General features: G+C 41.0%; 1 protein-coding gene across 3 annotated transcripts in view; it reads left to right on the top strand.

The window, feature by feature from the left end:
• Positions 1 to 17925, top strand: part of LOC138648710 (receptor-type tyrosine-protein phosphatase eta-like) — a 160891-nt gene that overhangs the window by 115924 nt on the left and 27042 nt on the right. For all 3 annotated transcript variants that reach the window (XR_011315179.1, XM_069738543.1, XM_069738542.1), the window contains 4 exons: positions 10256 to 10463; positions 12218 to 12333; positions 13683 to 13767; positions 17832 to 17876. Coding sequence is in view for 2 of the 3 variants with exons in the window: in XM_069738543.1 (XP_069594644.1) it covers positions 10256 to 10463; positions 12218 to 12333; positions 13683 to 13767; positions 17832 to 17876 (454 nt within the window). In the remaining variant the exon portion in view is untranslated. The remainder of the gene's footprint in view (positions 1 to 10255; positions 10464 to 12217; positions 12334 to 13682; positions 13768 to 17831; positions 17877 to 17925) is intronic.

Genomic DNA, 17925 nt, shown 5'->3' with positions numbered 1-17925 from the left:
TTCAGCTACTGGAGACCAAATGTCTCCCTCCACTGTCTCTCTCAGACTCTCTGAGACTGACTGACTGCTTGATTGGTCTCCCCAGACCAACTGTCTGGCTCCCCCTCCAGGTCAGGATGCTTATAACTAAGTGGAGCTTTAAGTGTTGCTCCCCTGAATCCGGGTCCTGAGCTCCCCCTCCTTGCCTAGATTCAGATTGTGTTGAATGCGAGTTCCTTACCTGATAGATAGGACCCCTTTGCCTCCAAGCGAGACATCACCCTCCCCGAAGGGAAGGTAACATCATTGCAGCAGCTGATTACCTGGGGAGATGCATAGGCACAGAGATGAGCAATATCAGTCACTGACACCTCTCACCCCTCTTTGTCCTGAGACCCGGCCATCGCTCCCACATTGCACTCAATGGTTTTTGCGTCTATTAGAAGCAAATTCAATTAATATCAGAGCTGAACCGCCCGTGCCAGGAGCAGAGGAACTATCATCAGCTCCTTGCCCTGCCAGGATCTCCAGCAGAAAGCAGGCCACTTTCGGCCTGCACCCTGTTGGAGACTGCACACGCAATAGATGTCGGATGGCGCCTTAAGGTGACGTCATCACACCATACAACGTCCACTGCTGTATGGGAAACAAGGAGACGGCGGCTGCTATGTACAATGAGCCGGGATTAGGGGAGTATAAGCTGTGTTTTGTTTTTTTTTAATATATTTTGTCAATGAATGGGTTACTTTATAAAAGCTGGCTCTAGGGGACATATATGGGGATGGCTCTGGGAGACATATCACAAGAGAGGCTGTGCGTGACATTAACTCCTTTCTGACCTCGGACAGGATATTACGTCTGAGGTCGGAACCCCCGCTTTGATGTGGGCTCCGGCAGTGAAGCCCGCATCAAAGCCGGGACATGTCAGCTGTTATGAACAGTTGACATGTGCCTGCAATAGTGGCGGGTGGAATCGCAATTCACCCGCTGCTATTAACTAGTTAAATGCCGCTGTCAAACTCTGACAGCGGCATTTAACTGGCGTTTCTGGCCATCGGGCCGGAAATGAGCACATCACTGACCCCCGTCACGTGATCGGGGGTCAGCGATGCATCAGCATGACAACCATAGGTCTATTGAAGACCTCTATGGTTGTTGATGCCGGATTGCTGTGAGTGCCACCCTGTGGTCGGCGCTCCATAGCAATGCAGCAATTCTACTACATAGGGGCAATCTGAGCTTCGCTCCTATGTAGCAGAGAAGATCGAGTTGTGCCAGCTTCTAGCCTCCCATAGGGGCTATTGAAGCATGGCAAAAGTGAAAAAAAATGTTTTAAAAAATGTGGAAAACAAAAAATAAAAGTTTAAATCACCCCCCTTTCGCCCCATTCAAAATAAAACAATAAAAAAATCAAATATACACATATTTGGTATCTCCGTGTTCAGAATTGCACGATTTATCAATAAAAAAAAAAGGATTAATCTGATCATTAACCCCTTAATCCCATATGACGTACTATCCCGTCCAGGTGACCTGGGACTTAATTCCCATGGACGGGATAGTACGTCATATGCGATCGGCCGCGCTCACGGGGGGAGCGCGGCCGATCGCGGCCGGGTGTCAGCTGCCTATCGCAGCTGACATCCGGCACTATGTGCCAGGAGCGGTCACGGACCGCTCCCGGCACATTAACCCCCGGCACACCGCGATCAAAGATGATCGCGGTGTGCCGGCGGTGCAGGGAAGCATCGCGCAGGGAGGGGGCTCCCTGCGGGCTTCCCTGAGACGATCGGTACACGGTGATGTGCTCACCGTGTACCGAGCGTCTTCTCCCTGCAGTCCCCGGATCCAAAATGGCCGCCGGGCTGCATCCGGGTCCTGCAGGGAGCACTTCCGGGTCAGGATCAGGCTGCAGCTGCAGCTCTAATCCTGCCCGGCTGTATGTTAGATCACCGATCTAACAGAGTGCTGTGCACACTGTCAGATCGGTGATCTGTGATGTCCCCCCCTGGGACAAAGTGAAAAAGTAAAAAAAAAAATTTCCACACTTGTAAAAAAAAAAATAAAAAAAAAATTCCTAAATAAAGCAGAAAAAAAAAAATATTATTCCCATAAATACATTTCTTTACATAAAAAAAAACAAAAAAACAATAAAAGTACACATATTTAGTATCGCCGCGTCCGTAACGACCCGACCTATAAAACTGGCCCACTAGTTAACCCCTTCAGTGAACACCGTAAGAAAAAAAAAAAAAAAACAAGCCAAAAAACAACGCTTTATTATCATAACGCTGAACAAAGAGTGGAATAACACGCGATCAAAAAGACGGATATAAATAACCATGTTACCTCTGAAAACGTCATCTTGTCCCGCAAAAAACGAGCCGCCATATAGCATCATAACCAAAAAAATAAAAAAGTTATAGTCCTCTGAATAAAGCGATGCCAAAATAATTATTTTTTCTATAAAATAGCTTTTATCGTATAAAAGCGCCAAAACATAAAAAAAATGATATAAATGAGGTGTCGCTGTAATCGTACTGACCCGAAGAATAAAACTGCTTCATCAATTTTACCAAACGCGGAACGGTATAAACGCCTCCCCCAAAAGAAATTCATGAATAGCTGGTTTTTGGTCATTCTGCCTCACAAAAAAATCGGAATAAAAAGCGATCAAAAACTGTCACGTGTCCGAAAATGTAACCGATAAAAACGTCAACTCGTCCCGCAAAAAACAAGACCTCACATGACTCTGTGGACCAAAATATGGAAAAATTATAGGTCTCAAAATGTGGAGACGCAAAAACTTTTTTGCTATAAAAAGCGTCTTTTAGTGTGTGACGGCTGCCAATCATAAAAATCCGCTAAAAAACTCGCTATAAAAGTAAATCAAACCCCCCTTCATCACCCCCTTAGTTAGGCTAGGTTCACATTGCGTTAATGGGTTAACGCTAACGGACAGCGTTGCACGGCGAAAATGTCACAATTAACGCCGTGCAACGGGTCCGTTAGCACAACCATTGACAGCAATGTGATTTTCAGGTGTAGCGCATCGCTAGAGCGTGCCATTTTCGGCTCGCGCTAGCAAGGTGCCATTCTTTTGTGGCGCGCCTCAGACGCTGCTTGCAGCGTCCGCGGCGCGCCCGAGGTCCGATCCCCGATCTTCCAGAGCGGGGACGTTAACGCGACCACTAAACACGACACCTAAAAAGACATTGTGTTAGCGCAATCCGCTAGTGCTAAACGGATTTCCCTAACGCAATGTGAACCTAGCCTTAGGGAAAAATAATAAAATTAAAAAAAATGTATTTATTTCCATTTTCCGGTTAGGGTTAGGGTTAGGGCTAGGGTTGGGGCTAGGGTTAGGGTTTGGATTACATTTACGGTTGGGATTAGGGTTGGGATTAGAATTAGGGGTGTGTCTGGGTTAGGTGTGTGGTTAGGGTTACAGTTGGGATTAGGGTTAGTGGTGCGTTTGGATTAGGGTTTCATTTATAATTGGGGGGTTTCCACTGTTTAGACACATCAGGGGCTCTCCAAACGCGACATGGCGTCCGATCTCAATTCCAGCCAATTCTGCATTGAAAAAGTAAAACAGTGCTCCTTCACTTCCGAGCTCTCCCGTGCGCCCAAACAGGGGTTTACCCCAACATATGGGGTATCAGCGTACTCGAGACAAATTGGACAACAACTTTTTGGGTCCAAGTTCTCTTGTTATCCTTGGGAAAATAAAAATTTGGGGGGCTAAAAATCATTTTTGTGGGAAAAAAAAGGATTTTTATTTTCACGGCTCTGCGTTGTAAACTGTAGTGAAACACTTGGGGGTTCAAAGTTTTCACAACACATCTAGATAAGTTCCATGGGAGGTCTAGTTTCCAATATGGGGTCACTTGTGGGTGGTTTCTACTGTTTGGGTACATCAGGGGCTCTGCAAATGCAACGTGACGCCTGCAGACCAATCCATCTAAGTCTGCATTCCAAATGGCGCTCCTTCCCTTCCGAGCTCTGCCATGAGCCCAAACAGTGGTTCCCCCCCACATATGGGGTATCAGCGTACTCAGGACAAATTGAACAACAACTTTTGGGGTCCAATTTATTCTGTTACCCTTGTAAAAATACAAAGCTGGGGGCTAAAAAATCATTTTTGTGAAAAAAAAAAGAATTTTTATTTTCACGGGTCTGCGTTATAAACTGTAGTGAAACACTTAGGGGTTCAAAGTTCTCACAACACATCTAGATAAGTTCCATGGGAGGTCTAGTTTCTAATATGGGGTCACTTGTGGGGGGTTTGTACTGTTTGGGTACATCAGGGGCTCTGCAAATGCAACGTGACTCCTGCAGACCAATCCATCTAAGTCTGCATTCCAAATGGCGCTCCTTCCCTTCCGAGCTCTGCCATGCGCCCAAACAGTGGTTCCCCCCCACATATGGGGTATCAGCGTACTCAGGACAAATTGGACAACAACTTTTGGGGTCCAATTTATTATGTTACCCTTGTGAAAATACAAAACTGGGGGCTAAAAAATTTTTGCGAAAAAAAAATAAATTTATTTTAACAGCTCTGCGTTATAAACTGTAGTGAAACACTTGGGGGTTCAAAGCTCTCAAAACACATCTAGATAAGTTCCTTAGAGGGTCTAGTTTCCAAAATGGTGTCACTTGTGGGGGTTTTTAATGTTTAGGCACATCAGGGGCTCTCCAAACCAACATGGCGTCCCATCTTAATTCCAGTCAATTTTGCATTGAAAAGTCAAATGGCGCTCCTTCCCTTCCGAGCTCTGCTATGCACCCAAAAAGTGGTTTACCCCCACATATGGGGTATCGTCGCACTCAGGACAAATTGCACAACAATTTTTGTGGTCTAATTTCTTCTCTTACCCTTGGGAAAATAAAAAATTGGGGGCGAAAAGATCATTTTTGTGAAAAAATAAGATTTTTTATTTTTACGGCTCTGCATTATAAACTTCTGTGAAGCACTTGTTGGGTCAAAGTGCTCACCACACATCTAGATAAGTTCCTTAAGGGGTCTACTTTTCAAAATGGTGTCACTTGTGAGGGGTTCCAATGTTTAGGCACATCAGGGGCTCTCCAAACGCAACATGGCGTCCCATCTCAATTCCAGTCAATTTTGCATTGAAAAGTCAAATGGCGCTCCTTTCCTTCCGAGCTCTGCCATGCGCCCAAACAGTGGTTTACCCCCACATATGGGGTATCGTCGCACTCAGGACAAATTGCACAACAACTTTTGTGGTCTAATTTCTTCTCTTACCCTTGGGAAAATAAAAAATTGGTGGCGAAAAGATTATTTTTGTGAAAAAATATGATTTTTTATTTTTACGGCTCTGCATTATAAACTTCTGTGAAGCACTTGTTGGGTCAAAGTGCTCACCACACCTCTAGATAAGTTCCTTAAGGGGTCTACTTTCCAAAATGGTGTCACTTGTGGGGATTTCAATGTTTAGGCACATCAGGGGCTCTCCAAACGCAACATGGCATCCCATCTCAATTCCAGTCAATTTTGCATTGAAAAGTAAAATGGCGCTCCTTCCCTTCCGAGCTCTGCCATACGCCCAAACAATGGTTTACACCCATATACGGGGTATCAGCGTACTCAGGACAAATTGGCCAACAATTTTTGAGGTTCAATTTCTTCTCTTACTCTTGGGAAAAGAAAAAATTGGGGGCGAAAAGATCATTTTTGTGAAAAAATATGATTTTTTATTTTTACGGCTCTGCATTATAAACTTCTGTGAAGCAATTGGTGGGTCAAAGTGGTCACCACACATCTAGATAAGTTCCTTAGGGTGTCTACTTTCCAAAATGGTGTCACTTGTGGGGGGTTTCAATGTTTAGGCACATCAGTGGCTCTCCAAACGCAACATGGTGTCCCATCTCAATTCCTGTCAATTTTGCATTTAAAAGTCAAATGGCGCTCCTTCCCTTCCGAGCTCTGCCATGCGCCCAAACAGTGGTTTACCCCCACATATGGGGTATCAGCGTACTCAGTACAGATTGTACAACAATGTTTGGCATCCATTTTATCCTGTTACCCTTGGTAAAATAAAACAAATTGGAGCTGAAATAAATTTTGTGTGAAAAAAAGTTAAATATTCATTTTTATTTAAACATTCCAAAAATTCCTGTGAAACCCCTGAAGGGTTAATAAACTTCTTGAATGTGGTTTTGAGCACCTTGAGGGGTGCAGTTTTTAGAATGGTGTCACACTTGGGTATTTTCTATCATATAGACCCCTCAAAATGACATCAAATGAGATGTGGTCCCTAAAAAAAAATGGTGTTGTAAAAATGAGAAATTGCTGGTCAACTTTGAACCCTTATAACTCCCTAACAAAAAAAAATTTTGGTTCCAAAATTGTGCTGATGTAAAGGAGACATGTGGGAAATGTTACTTATTAAGTATTTTGCGTGACATATCTCTGTGATTTAAGGGCATAAAAATTTAAAGTTGGAAAATTGCGAAATTTTCAAAATTTTCGCCAAATTTCCGTTTTTTTCACAAATAAACGCAAGTTATATCGAATAAATGTTACTACTAAAATGAAGTACAATATGTCACGAGAAAACAATGTCAGAATCGCCAAGATCCGTTGAAGCGTTCCAGAGTTATAACCTCATAAAGGGACAGTGGTCAGAATTGTAAAAATTGGCCCGGTCATTAACGTGCAAACCACCCTCGGGGCTTAAGGGGTTAAACGGTGTAGCGAGAAAAAAAATTGAAATGCCAGAATTACGTTTTTTTGGTTGCCGCGACATTGCATTAAAATGCAATAACGGGCGATCAAAAGAACGTATCTGCATTAAAATGTTATCATTAAAAACATCAGCTCGGCACGCAAAAAATAAGCCCTCACCCAACCCCAGATCACAAAAAAAGGAGACACTACGGGTATCGGAAAATTGTGCAATTTTTTTTTTTTTTTTTTTAGCAAAGTTTGGAATTTTTTTTACCACTTATATAAAAAATAACCTAGACATGTTTGGTGTCTATGAACTGGTAATTTATAGAATAATGGCGTGCACACTGAAAATTAGAACCAGGTGCAGGCTGAACTTGGAATATATCCAATTAAATTGTAAGTTTGGGAAAAACAGCCGCACTCCAAATATGGATTTTCAAATGCATATCGGGCAAACATTTATTGAAGTCACCACAGTAAAACAAAAGGGTGTCGAGGTAACGTTTCGACCCCGTAATGGGTCTTTTTCACAACCTCGCTGGAAGAGACAATAGAAATACACCAAATTAGACATTGTAAAGGCAAATGAACAAGAGATAATGGTACATGAAATATGGGAACATCCCAGTGCAAGTACACATAGTGCCAGGTATGTACAGGACAAATGTAGGTTATCTACAACAGAATACATTGGTCAAATACGTGCGTATATGTGGGGATATATACAAGATTATATACAATTTATACATATATACAAATCAAATACTGCCCCAAAAAACTGATGGCTGTAAATTGCGTATTCATAAACAGGTTTAAGCTAAATGCAGCGGAAACAAAAGTGACGGCCACCACATAAGAAAAGGAAAAGGCACAATTAGGCTAATGCTGAGGAGGTTCTACAAAAATAAGCCCTCACATGACCATATTGACAGAAAAATAAAAAAGTTATGGCTCTGGGAAGGAGGGGAGCAGAAAATGCTGGGCTGTCGGGACATCATACTATATAGAATATGTGGGGGGCATCATAGTATAGGGGGCTGTGGGGGGAATCATACTGTATATTGGGTGGTTGTTAAGGGTTTATCACACTGTATTGATGGCTGTGGTCACCATCATACCATGTATGGAGATAGTGTAAGGTAAGGATACAGTCTGGAGAGGACAACATGGTGGGCAGTATGAGGGCATAGTGTGAAAAGGGGCAAAGACTGGATATGGAGAGGGGGCAAAGTGAAATGGGGGCACAGTATGGAGAGACGTTAGCATAGCGGGGGGACAGTGTGGGGATATAGAGTGTAAGGGGAAACTAAAGAGGGCACAACCATGGTATAGGCCGTGGTTCATAACGGCAGACGGTGTGGCGGTTATATCTGATAATGGCATACACTGGGGCGACTATAGCTGATGAGTCAGTTGGGCGGTTATAGCTCATCGTGGACATTGTGGAAGCCATATACCATAGGAGGCTTATTTAGGACATTATATGGTCAAATATTTTTATGCAGAGGGCATTATAATAAAACTTATTTTTAAAGGGCACCATGTCGGGATGTGTTGAAGAAAACTGTCGAAGTCTGCAGAGAAGAGCTGTGGATATGAAAAGTCATCATGGTGTCCGGACAAGATGGAGACAAAAAGAGAGAAAAGACTCCATTAGATAAGAGGTCACCATAAGGTTCCTGGGTGTGAATGTTTACTTGTTGATACTGACTACGTCTCATCAGTACTGTGGTTCCTGTATGGGCCAAATTCTGGTAATGGCTGGTTACAACAACTCCCAGCATCTTTTTACTATTGTTAAGGACATGCTTGGAGTTGTATGTTCAGGAGACACAAATGTATATGGACCTGACTTGGGGTATGTGCACACGTTGCGGATCTGCAGCGGATTTGACGCTGCGGATTCGCAGCAATTTTCCATGCGTTGTACAGTACCATGTAAACCTATGGAAAACCAAATCCGCAGTGGACATGCTGTGGAAAATTCCGCGCGGAAACTCACCGGTTTATTTTCCACAGCATGTCAATTCTTTGTGCGGATTCTGCGGCGTTTTACACCTATTACTTTATAGGAATCTGCATGTGTAAAAACGCAGGTGAAATCCGTGGTAAATCCGCAGGTAAAACGTAGGGCGTTTTTACCTGCGGATTTTTTAGAATCCACGCAGAAAAATCCGCAATGTGTGCACATACCCTTAGAAGGATTCAGCTAGTCAGTTAATAATCGTGTGATATCATAGACCTAATGGAAAAGAAAAGAATTAACTGGGCAGAAAGGCAAAATGAGCAATTGTAAGTTCACGGTGTCATATAATATGATGATTGCAATATATTAAGAAAATATAAATTTTGATGGGAGGAGGAGTGCTTCTTTAAAAACAATCATACATATCCGTATCCCATTATCCATTTAGTTTCCATTAGGGCATCTTCCAAATGTTGGACACTTTAATGGAAACCAGTCAGCACCACTCCCTGTTAAGCCGTACTGCTAAAGTAGATCACTTTTTATTTTTTTTTAAACTTCTGCTGACATTTTTTGGTGACAAAGTGGGAATACGTTAGGGGTCCCTTTACCTTAGCCTCTCACTCATTCCTTTACTCGGGTGCTGAGGGTTCATCGGGACATGGGGGGAGGGGGGGTTGGGGTCAGCTTCATCTGCCTACTTTGTCCTGACCCCCCCATCCTCCTCACACTTAAGATATATTTTTAACTATTTTCTACAAATAAATGCACTGTTTTTACCTGAGCTGGGCACCATTTCCCTTAACTTAAGGTTTAAAGTGTTGTCTGAACAGCAGCCTGTGACAGAGGACATATATTATTTTAAAATTCGAAAGACATTAATGTAGTAATAGTAAAAAAAAAAAAAAAAAAAATACAATTTTTTATAAAATAGTTTTGTGGACATGTATTACATAAAAATCTACACGTTTTCTATTCATGTGAATGTAATAAGCTAAAGAATTCAGAGTGACATTTGGTGTGAAATGTAAATGGTATAGAATAGAGATGGTACAGGATGTGGTGTATTTGCCGGGTCCCTAATCTGTGGCCGTCAGACAGGAGCCACGTGAACCACCTCTTACCTGACTTCATCCCCGACTCCTCCTTTGATTAGCCAGCCTGGCGTGACCTTATTGTTGAAAGGATGCACATGTGACTTTGCCCCATCCTGGCTATTTAAAAGAGGAGCCGCAAATGCTGGGAGGTAGAAGGTGGCTCTCAAAGTCCCCGCAGATGGCCACAAAATAAGAAATTGGCCACTACACTGGGTCTTGTAAATAAATAGATTCTTGCCATTTATAGTATAGAAATAAGAAAAAAAATGCTTTCTGTTACACTTGTTTATGACAAGGTTTAGTTTTATTTCTTTGTGAGGTACATTAGAGCAATTTTGTTGTTGTTTTTTTGGATTTTATTACAGCATTAACTGTGCATTAAAAATGCTACATTAATTTTTTTCTTTGTAGCACTACGAGTATGTCAGTATGAAATTGGTAAAGATTTTATGTTTTACTACATTTACAAAATATTCATAGATTCTGATACTTTACATATATTTTCTGTCTCATCAGGAAATGGTAAACCATCTCAAAATGATCTGTTGAACACATACGATGATTTTAAGAGTAAGAAAACCGATGCATACGTTGCAAAGATTATCCAAAAGAACAAATCTTCACAGAGGTCCGGCCGTGCACCTACTCAATCAGTGACGATTGGAGATGACTCTAATGATCCACCTTATAAAAATGGGGGTCTGGATCCTGGAACAGCATATTGGTAAATAAGCTATGTATTTCTACTGATAACGGGGGAATAGCTGTACTTATTGGTCATGGCTTTCTAGTGTGAGAATATTGGTGACTTTTCTGAAAGCAAAATGGTATCCATCAATAATATATTTGAACATGTTCATTATATTCACTGGGAGCACCGCCAGCTCATCTACAAAGCCCCCTGGATGTTTACAGACTTAGAATAACATATCACAATATATATATATATATATATATATATATATATATATATATATATATATAATAACACATCACAAACAATGCAAAGATAAACATACTTTTTAGTGCTTTATTAAATTGCAGAAAAATCGAAATAAAGCGGAGGTGTAGCTAGAGACCTATCACAGTTTGTGTATGGGGAAGCAAAATGCATCTGAGTGGACCCCCAACCCAGGTAATCCATTGTACCCGCTACAGAGGCTCACCTTCATCCTACTGGGTATAGAGGGCACCCAAAACCAGTTTTACCACCCTACTGTGACGAAATAATGGTAGATACCATTTCTGCAGACAGTGTAAGTGACAAAAGTACCGTTATACAGCTCTGGCAAAAATTAAGAGACCACCACATCAAATCCCTGTCGTGGGCAGCCCAATCTCCAGACCTGAACCCCATTGAAAACCTCTGGAATGTAATCAGGAGGAAGATCGAAGTCACAAGCCATCAAACAAAGAAGAACTGCTTACATTTTTTCACCGGGAGCAGTGTGAAAGACTGGTGGAAAGCTGCCAAGACGCATGAAAGCTGTGATTAAACATCATGGGTATTCCACAAAATATTGATTTCTGAACTCTTCCCGAGTTAAAATATTAGTATTGTTGTTTCTAAATGACTATGAACTTGTTTTCTTTGCATTATTTGAGGTCTGAAACTGTTTTGTTTTGTTGTTTGTTTTTAATATTGACCATTTCTCCTTTTCGAAAAAAAAATATATATATATATTGCTTGGAAATTCAGAGACATTGTCAGAAGTTTATAGAATAAAAGAACAATTTACATTTTACTCGAAAATATACCTATAAAGAGAAAAATCTGAGAAACTGAACATTTTGCAGCGGTCTCTTATTTTTTGCCAGAGCTGAATACAGTGACTCATAAGTGCCGTGCTTTCTGATGGGAGGTTGTTGCACTTTAACCATTTTTTAATTCTAAGATCGTTTTAAGGACTCTTCCATGCCGCCCTGCATTTGAGTTCTCATATTCCAGCAAACAGAAAAGAGTAATAGAAAGTAAAAATGTCCCCAAGTACTCATATAAAGTAATAATGCCCTGTGTTCAGTTACAAAATAATAATGTGCTGTCTATAGGGTAATAGTACACCTTCAGTGCCCATTTACTTAGTAATGCTACAAGCGTCCTTCAAAAAGTAACAATGCCCCAATGCCGAATAAATAGCTATTATGCCCCCTCCGTGTCCCACAAATTGTATTTATGCCCCCTGACCTCCCAAAACTGGAGATGGTGCCTCTTGAGTAACCACAAATAGTAATAATGCTCCCTGAGCACCCACAAATAGTGATAATAAACCCCGAGTACCTACAAATAGTAATGCCCGTGTGTGTCCCATAAATAGCTCATTGTATCCTGCTGTACCCGAGGTTTTTGTAGTATAGGCATGTTGGGCGCTAAGGGTGGCGGACACCACTGCCAACTCCATTGGCTAATCTACAAAAGCCAAGTGATGAAGTAATTAATCATATCTCTGTAATTTTTTTATTATTGTGATCTTTTCCTAGGATTGCTATTGCAGGTTTTACTAAACTTGAACGTGACCCAAATGGTTATATATCGCCAAAGTCTTTAGGTTCAATTACTGATTATCAGGGATCTTTCAAAACAGAGAATAATGCAGGTAAGTGCCACAAAGTAATGGCCACATATTTAGTCCTGCTCTGTAAATATTGTGAATCGTCGTGCTACAGTGTGGTGTCCAGACGGGCATCTCCTGGAGTGGGGTAAGCGCTTTGCTGCGTGCTGTAAATTAATCATGTCTTCCCACCCACTGCCCTCCGTTCCCCTGGAACATTGAATGTGAAGCTGCATTTATTATCTCTCCCTCTCAGTGTAACTACGGTATTTCAAGACCAGTTATTTGCCCTGTTCTTGGCTAAATTAATTTTAATATTATTATATTTTTAAATACATGCAGATTTGAAAACTATACTTTTTGTTATCACTCATTCACCCATTTTGAAGGGTTCTTTTGTGACACATGGAGCTTTATTTGCATGTAATTTTTATATTCACTTTTTTTTTAAAGCAGGAGAAATTGACAAAAAAAAATTGTATTATTTTTTTTATACCCCAACGTACTAAAATTGCTTTTATTTTTTTTTAATGTGTTCATCCCCATCCTTTCCGTCATGCTAATTTTGGGGACGTTTTTTCTTATCTTATTTTTTTGCTATTTTTTTTATATTTTAATTATTACCATAAAGGTTAATAAAACGCCTTTTGGCACATTTTTACCTTACAGTTTGTATTTCAGACTGACATCTTAGTGCAAGTTCTAGGGGTAATGGATCCTCCTAACATGATCTGATCTAGGTATTCTAAAACCCAGCAGCTTCTCGCCCCCTGGCAAACAAGGAAGCGTGATGCCCCTCATCATAGTTTTCGAATATACTTTTTTTTTTATCAATTCTTCACCATTTTCACCATCTCTGCTTGGTGTCATTCAATGGAACTTCTATAGTTTACACTCAGAAGAAAACAAAATCTGTTCTAGTTGAGTGATGGATACAAGTCCAGAACTCTCGTCAGTCTTACCAGCCCTGCGCCCTCTTGTTCATCTTACGACCATGGCAGGCTTTTATTACATGGGAACATACAATGATGGCTCCTGATAAACGACATAAAAAAACGTAATTAAACCCTAAAAATGGATTCATGAAGTTTTTTTTTTCTTTCTGGATCAACCGGGATTACCGCGGGTCTGTAAGCCCCAGAATATTGTTCTAAAAACATAATTTCAATTTTTTTTCCACGTTTGACCTTCCCTTCAAGAAGATGTCAGTGCTATAGTTATGGTATATATCATACACAAGAGATCAGTGTGGGGTGCTAGTCAGTTGGCTAACCTTCAAATGTAATTTATATATTTTTTTAATTCTTAATGTTTGTGTAACGTGTCTTGGGACATTTTGGGTGAAGGGCACATCTGTAATTTGTTATTGCTGAGCTTTGTGTTTTTATTCTTAGGAATGATTGCGGGAGCCGTTGTCGGCAGTATTCTGGGTGCCATTGTTATCGGTGTCATAGTATTTTTTATCGTGAAGATGAGAAGGTAAGAGTCAGAAAATTTTATGAGCCTATGTGAACTATGTAGCTATCAGTTCAACACACTTAAATTCACCTGAAAAGTAAATTCACTTTTCTTGCTGATCCTGTGCTTTCTTAAATTGAACATTAAAGCCATTTCCAATTTTTCTCCTTCTGTGGGCCCGATACATCAAGGCTTTTACTCCAGTATTCTGGCTTAAAAAAATGTTGAAAAGTCGCATAATTTTGTCATAACTTGAGGTTGCTCTAAAATTATGCAACTTTTGGCGTTCTTGTGCCGTTTTTGCCGATATCTGACAAAGTGGGTGTGGCGACCACCGGTCATCAAATTCATGACGAGCAGCAGCACAAATCTTTCTCCAGCAGGGACTGGAGTAGGATTTGTTGTGAGGCGGGGACACAGAGGTGTACGTCACTCGTCAGACGGTCCTGATTCATGAAGAGGCTTTCCCCTAACTTTAGCGCTCCCCCTCATCAAAACTGGTGTGAACAGCCGTGTGAATTTATAGGTGCTGTTAAACTGTGCTTCTTTTGGTCTATTTTCGTTCCCCCTACAAGTTTTTGCGAGAATATGTCATTGCGATCTGTCAATATAAAGTTGATGTCCCATCCCGGGACAATGTAAAAAAAAGTTTTTAAAAAAAGTTAAGAAAATTTGTAAAACTATTTACAAAAATTTACAAAAAAAAAATTAATCAAATAAATACATTTCTTTATGTAAAAATAAACAAAAAAGTACACATATTTAGTATTGGGGTCCAGAATGACCCCCCCCCCCCCATAAAATTGACCCACTAATTAACCCCTTCAGTGAACACTGTTAAAAAAAATGGCAAAAATCTATGCTTAATCATCATACTGTGGAAAAAAAAAGTGGAATAAAACACGAAAGGATGAATGTAAATAAATATTGGATGTCTGAAAACGTCATCTTCTCTCAAAAAAAAAAATAAGCCGCCATTCAACTCAGTCAGTGGAAAAATAAAAAAAAATGTATAGCTCTCAGAATAAAAGCGCCAAAACATAAAAAAAGTGTAAATGTGGTATTTCTATAACCGTACTGACCCAAAGAATAAAGCTGACTTGTCAATTTTACCATACAGTGAACAGCATAAACCCCCCCCCAAAAAAAAAATTCCTGAATTGCTGTTTTTTTTCCTTCTGCCTCCCAAAAATTGGAATAAAAAGCTATTAAAAAAAAAAAAAAAAATGTAATGTGCATGAATATGATAACAATAAAAACATCAACATGTCCCGCAAAAAAGAAGCCATCACATGACTCTGTGGGCCGAAATATGGAAAAATATTTATCAAGATTTTGGGGATGCGAAAACTTGTTTTTGCAATAAAAAGCATCTGTTAGTGTGTGACAGCTGCAAAACATAAAAACCGCTATAAATCTGGTATCGCTGGATATTCTGCCCGTCCAGCACTTAAGGGTTCTGTATATCCCCTTACCGGCATCGGACGTACTATACCGTCCGATGCCGGCTCCCCTGCTTTGATGCAGGGCTCCGCGGTGAGCCAGCACCAAAGCCGGGACATGTCAGTTGTTTTGAACAGCTGACATGTGCCCGTAATAGGTGCGGGCAGAATCGCGATCTGCCCGCACCTATTAACTAGTTAAATGCCGCTGTCAAACGCAGACAGCGGCATTTAACTACCGCTTCCGGCCGGGCGGCCGGAAATGACGTCATCGCCGACCCCCGTCACATGATCGGGGGTCGTCGATGCGTCTGGATGGTAACCATAGAGGTCCTAGAGACCTCTATGGTTACTGATCGCCCGTCGCTGTGAGCGCCACCCTGTGGTCGGCGCTCACAGCACACGTGCAATTCTGCTACATAGCAGCGATCAGCAGATCGCTGCTATGTAGCAGAGGCGATCGTGCTGTGCCTGCTTCTAGCCTCCCATGGAGGCTATTGAAGCATGGCAAAAGTAAAAAAAAAAAGTTTAAAAAAATGTGAAAAAAATAAAAAAAACATAAAAGTTTAAATCACCCCCCTTTCGCCCCAATCAAAATAAATCAATAAAAAAAATATCAAATCTACGCATATTTGGTATCGCCGCGCTCAGAATCGCCCAATCTATCAATTAAAAAAAAGTATTAACCTGATCGCTAAACAGCGTAGCGGGAAAAAAATTCGAAACGCCAGAATTACGTTTTTTTGGTCGCCGCGACATTGCATTAAAATGCAATAACGGGCGATCAAAAGAAAGTATCTGCACCGAAATGCTATCATTAAAAAAGTCATCTCGGCACGCAAAAAATAAGTCCTCAACCGACCCCAGATCATGAAAAGTGGAGACGCTACGAGTATCGGAAAATGGCGCAATTTTTTATTTTTTTTTTTAGCAAAGTTTGGAATTTTTTTTCACCACTTAGATAAAAAATAACCTAGTCATGTTTGGTGTCTATGAACTCGTAATGACTTGGAGAATCATAATGGCAGGTCATTTTTAGCATTTAGTGAACCTAGCAAAAAAGCCAAACAAAAAACACGTGTGTGATTGCACTTTTTTTGCAATTTCACCGCACTTGGAATTTTTTTCCCGTTTTCTAGTACACGACATGCTAAAACCAATGATGTCGTTCAAAAGTACAACTCGTCCCGCAAAAAATAAGCCCTCACATGGCCAAATTGACGGAAAAATAAAAAAGTTATGGCTCTGGGAAGGAGGGGAGCGAAAAATGAACACGGAAAAACGAAAAATCCCCCGGTCATGAAGGGGATATGAAGTCCGCAAACTATTCTAGCAAAGTCTGAGCTCCATTCCTCCCAAGTCTCGTCGTGTGGCTAAGCAGTACTGTACAGTCACATATGGGGTATTACTACATTCAGCAGAAATTGTGGGACATATTTTGGTGCCATTATTGAAAATGTAAAATCTGGGGCTAAAACCAAATTTTGGTGGAAAAATGTAATTATTTTTTCTTCACTGCCCAATAGTATAACATTCTGTGACACACCTGTGGTATCAATATGATCACTGCACTCCTAGAATAAATCATTGAGAGGTGTAGTTTGTAAAATGGGGTCACTTATGAGGGGTTCTGATGTTCTGGCACCTCAGGGGCTCTACCAATGTGACATGGCCCCCTCAAGCCAGTCCAGCAAAATCTGAACTCCAGTATGGCGCTTCTTCCCTTCTGAGCTTTGCGTTTTGCCTCAAAAGTAGTTTTCAACCACATGTGGGGTATTGGTGTACTCGGGAGAAATAGCACAACATTTTTTGATTTGGGGTCAATTTTCTCCTGTTATCCCTGAGAAAATAAAAAAAATTGGAGCTAAAAGAACACACTTGTGGGGAAAATGTGATCTTTTTTTTGTCTTTTCATGGCTCAACGTTATAAACTTCTGTGAAGCACCTGGGTGCTCGCTGCACATCTGGAGAAAAATGCAGCATATTTACATGTGGGAACACAACATATAACATAATGTATGTAGAAATATCTACAGTCGTGGGTCCAGGCATGCTGTGTCACTGTCACTGCTGTGTATTTCTTACATACATCGCTGAGAGCAGCAGATGGCAGCACTGCATTGCCTTTCATTGCTAACTTCCTGACTCAACCAAAAGTGGCTTTAGGGATCTTTTCTTTTTGCTGAGGTGCAAACATAATTTCCAACTTTGCAGCCCACTCATTATCCTTCTGTGCCCGATTCTACTATTGCTGGTTGGGGGTCCTGCTCTTCACTATGCAAAGTAAAACTTCCAATAAAAGTTCTCTGGTTATAGCCGGGCTGGTTTCAGATGTAAAGCCTAGGGGCAACTGAGCATTTCTTTTACAGCACCCTGGATAAATGTGTAGTGTATGTTGGCACTCCGACTCATGACAATTGCGCTGGTTAGCCTAGTACTGACAAGTGCAAGTCCCACAGGGCTCTGGATACAACATCCCACAGTCCCACAGTGTGCCTCAGGGGAATGGCTCCGACTAATCCACAGCTGAGCTCAGTTACCTAGACACAAGTCACAGCTGTTTACTCCCTTTTCCCTATAATCTATGTGGTTAGATCATTTCTGGCCTGTACACATGTACATAGATGTTCTTATTTGTTACAGGAAAGGAGAGAAGAAGAACTCCCGTGTCCAACTTCCATCAATTAAGTAAGTTATTAAGTCATTTTTTTCTATGTCTTGCAATATAACATATTGG

Source organism: Ranitomeya imitator, chromosome 9, assembly GCF_032444005.1.
Source record: "Ranitomeya imitator isolate aRanImi1 chromosome 9, aRanImi1.pri, whole genome shotgun sequence".
Lineage (NCBI taxonomy): Eukaryota > Metazoa > Chordata > Amphibia > Anura > Dendrobatidae > Ranitomeya > Ranitomeya imitator.
The sequence above is the reverse complement of the archived record's forward strand: the minus strand, read 5'-3'. Positions and strand labels throughout refer to the sequence as shown.